General features: G+C 31.9%; 1 protein-coding gene across 1 annotated transcript; it reads right to left on the reverse strand.

Moving 5' to 3' along the window:
* Window positions 1-1,183: 1,183 nt before the first annotated feature.
* Window positions 1,184-1,597, reverse strand: LOC143589061 (protein AGENET DOMAIN (AGD)-CONTAINING P1-like). The gene has a single exon (XM_077069916.1). The coding sequence runs from the start codon at window positions 1,595-1,597 to the stop codon at window positions 1,184-1,186; it is 414 nt and encodes a 137-aa protein (XP_076926031.1).
* Window positions 1,598-3,570: the final 1,973 nt, after the last annotated feature.

The raw sequence follows: 3,570 nt of genomic DNA on the forward strand, positions 1-3,570 counted from the left end.
AACGGTATCGACGGTACTGAACCGGTACCGATTTGTTACTGTTGGTACCGAATCGTTACCAAGTTTTAAGTTTTCAGTATCAGTATGGTACCGTTATTTCCTAAATGTTGCACCATATACCGGTACCGTACTGGTAATGAACCGAACATTTTCGGTACCAGTACCAAATAATATTTTTCAAATTTCAGGATCGGAATTTTCGAGATCGGTACCAGTGCCATCTCGAACTCATCCCTAATTTTAAAGATGTAGGCTTATAAAATAGATTGTGAACATTTGTTTTAAGGGAAAATTCCAAAAATAGTCCCTATTAGAGAGAAGATTCCTAAAATAGCCATTTTTTCCTCAAAATTATTTAAGATTTGGACTGCCAAGACGCATTGGGAAAAGATAAAAATAATGAGGGAGAAGTCCAAATTTTGAAGGAAAGTCAGGTAGGAGACGAGATTTATGGAAATAATGAAGGTAAAGTCCAAATTATTTTGTAATCTTGGAGTAAAAGTTCATATTTTTTCAAAACTTTTTTTTTTCAAAAAACCATCTTAGGAGACTGTTTTTTATGTTTCCTACCTTTCACGTCTATATTTTCAAATTCTTAGAAAAAGAGATTTTGAAATCTCGTTTTGAGAGACGCATTTAGAATGAATTTGTTCTTAACATACGAGATTTCTTACTTTCCTACCTTTCACGTCCAAATTATATAATTTAATATGTGTTTTCTTTCTTATCAATCATTAACATTTCTTCATCAATCTTCTTCATCGGATATCTTGTAGCTGGCCACATGACGAGGTTTAAGAGGGGAGATCGTGCGGAAGTTAAGGATTTGGGTTCTGGGTTCATTGGTTCCTACTACGACGGCAACATAATCTCAACGTTCCGTAATTAGTATATTGTTCATCCTCATTTAATGAACTTTAGTTCGTTCTGTTTTCTGTATATTTTGACCTGGTTAACTATGAAAAAACAAGAATAAACATCAAACTATAACAATAATAACATTTGGTACAGAAACACACAACATAAAACAGATACATTACTAAAACGTAAAAGCATAATAATACAACACAACATAATCAGACAAGGATAACAACAAACCGTAAAAACAAAACATCATCAACCAAGAGGACACATTAAACAATTAAACACAGATTTCAACCACTTGAAATAGAGCCAAATTTCGTCAGTTACGGGCATAAACCCAAACTTCATTTGCTGCATCCCACTCCTGATGAACCCGGATGTTGGGAAAAGGGTAGGTGATGTCTTGGTTGGTGCTATCAAAATGAACAACATATTCACTCTTGCTAAATTTGCTAATAATCCTTCTCGTCCACCAACCGCCATTAGCATACACATCCACCGTCTCACCCAAACGAAAGCTGCTCACCTCAACAAATGCGGGTTTTGGCCTTACTTTTTTGGCCTTCACAAACTCTCGAAGAGGCCCGGACTGATCATTTTCGAGCAAGGTACGGAACTGAACAATATACTCATTACTGAACGTTGAGATTATGTTGCCGTCGTAGTAGGAACCAATGAACCCGGAACCCAAATCCATAACTTCCACACGATCTCCCCTCTTAAACCTCGTCATTTGGCCGGCTACAAGATATCCGATGAAGAAGATTGATGAAGAAATGTATGATTGATAAGAAAGAAAACCCATATTAAATTATATAAATTTGGACGTGAAAGGTAGGAAAGTAAGAAATCTCGTCTGTTAAGAACAAATTCATCTTAAATGCGTCTCTCAAGACGAGATTTCAAAATCTCTTTTTCCAAGAATTTGAAAATATGGACGTGAAAGGTAGGAAACATAAAAAAACAGTCTTCCAAGACGGTTTTTTGAAAAAATAAGTTTTGAAAAAATATGAACTTTTACTCAAAGATTACAAAATAATTTGGACTTTACCTTCATTATTTCCATAAACCCCGTCTCCTACCTGACTTTCCTTCAAAATTTAGACTGCTCCCTCATTATTTTTATCTTTTCCTAATGCGTCATGCCAGTCCAAATCTTAAATAATTTTTAAAAAAAGGGCTATTTTGAGACTCTTCTCTCTAAAAGAGGCTATTTTAGGAATTTTCCCTTAGTTTTAATTCTAATTCATTCCCTTTTGTCGGTATATTGTGAAACTTATTTGTGTTCTCTTTGATTTGGTAGCAAAGCACAGATGATTAACCACTAGTTAATACTGAAATAGCATTTGGTTTAATTTAAATGAATTGTTGGATAATGTCAGTGCCGACTCTTAAGGAGGGTAAGGTGATCGATGGCCTCGGGTATGACACCCCGCTAGATCCAATTTTTTTCCCTTAAATTTATATATATTTTTATGAATCCAATATGTGTATTTAACTTAAACCTAATTACATAACTAATAGCTTGGTCTAGTGACAAAAGGGTATACTCTTAACCAAAAGGTGCGACATGTTTAAGCCTATATTTTGTACAAAAGCTGCACATTTAAAAATTTAATTATTTAAACCCAAAAAAATCCTTTTAATTTAAGGCCTAGAATTTTTTTCATCTTCGGCTCAAAAAGTTTTAACAATTTTCGGAGACGCCCTTGAATAATGTGTTATTGATTTGATATTATTTTTTTGAGCATCATCTAATATGGAAATTTGGTGTTTATTAGTTCTAGTTTTGGTTTATTTGGTCGTAACTGTAAACCAAACTGAACCAAATAAGATAAGTTGTTTAACCGAACTGAATTATCAAATAAGAATTCGATTCTATTTCAATTTAAAATTGAATAAACTGATTTCAACTCCAACAAAATTAGCTTAGATAACATAATGGGTTGACAACAAAGACCTAACATTGTTGATCATCAAATTTAAACCAAAATAATTACTTAACATCGTTCCAGGTCTTCAACTACATATTAACAAAACAAAAAGAAATGACAACGGTATCATCGGAAGCCAAAAACGCATATACCAAGGTAGTGTGTGTTATAAGGAAATGAGGTTGGAATGACATGGATCATTCCAAAGGATTGAAATTAAGCATGTTTGGTTGTCATAAATCAATGAAACCGATCATTCCAAAGTAATGTAATTCCTTTCATTTATGGATTTTTTCTTTCCTTGAGATAATGTATTATTTTTTTCATTCCTTCAATGAATGGACTGAAAAAAAGTATCTACAATAATAATAATAATAATAATTATTATTATTAGTATTATAATTATTATTTTTTCTATTACAATATAATTATTATCATTATTATAATTATTATTTTGTTATCGATGCTAATTTTCTATTATAATATAACTATTATTGTTATAATTATAATTATAATTTTCTTTGTATTATTATGTCATTGTTATGTTAGTTTCTCTATTAATTGATGAAAATAGTATGTGTGCGTAGTTTACTATTTAAAAAAAATTAAGACAAAATGGCAAAAGACGTCCTTTACGTTTGACCTGATTTTCATTAGACATCCTTTAATGAAAGAAATAGCAAAAGACATACATTATGTTTCAAATTTCTTTCATGTTACGTCCTTTGGCACTAACCAAGTTAATTTTTCTCGTTAAATCTAGACATGTGCA

This window comes from Bidens hawaiensis, unplaced genomic scaffold, assembly GCF_021521415.1.
Source record: "Bidens hawaiensis isolate Kalapana, Puna unplaced genomic scaffold, B.hawaiensis_p1.1 tig00037205_1, whole genome shotgun sequence".
NCBI classification, from domain to species: Eukaryota; Viridiplantae; Streptophyta; class Magnoliopsida; order Asterales; family Asteraceae; genus Bidens; species Bidens hawaiensis.

Excerpts from the sequence above, each read along its gene's own strand:
- LOC143589061 (XM_077069916.1), bottom strand. The coding sequence starts at position 1,597 with ATGACGAGGTTTAAGAGGGGAGATCGTGTGGAAGTTATGGATTTGGGT.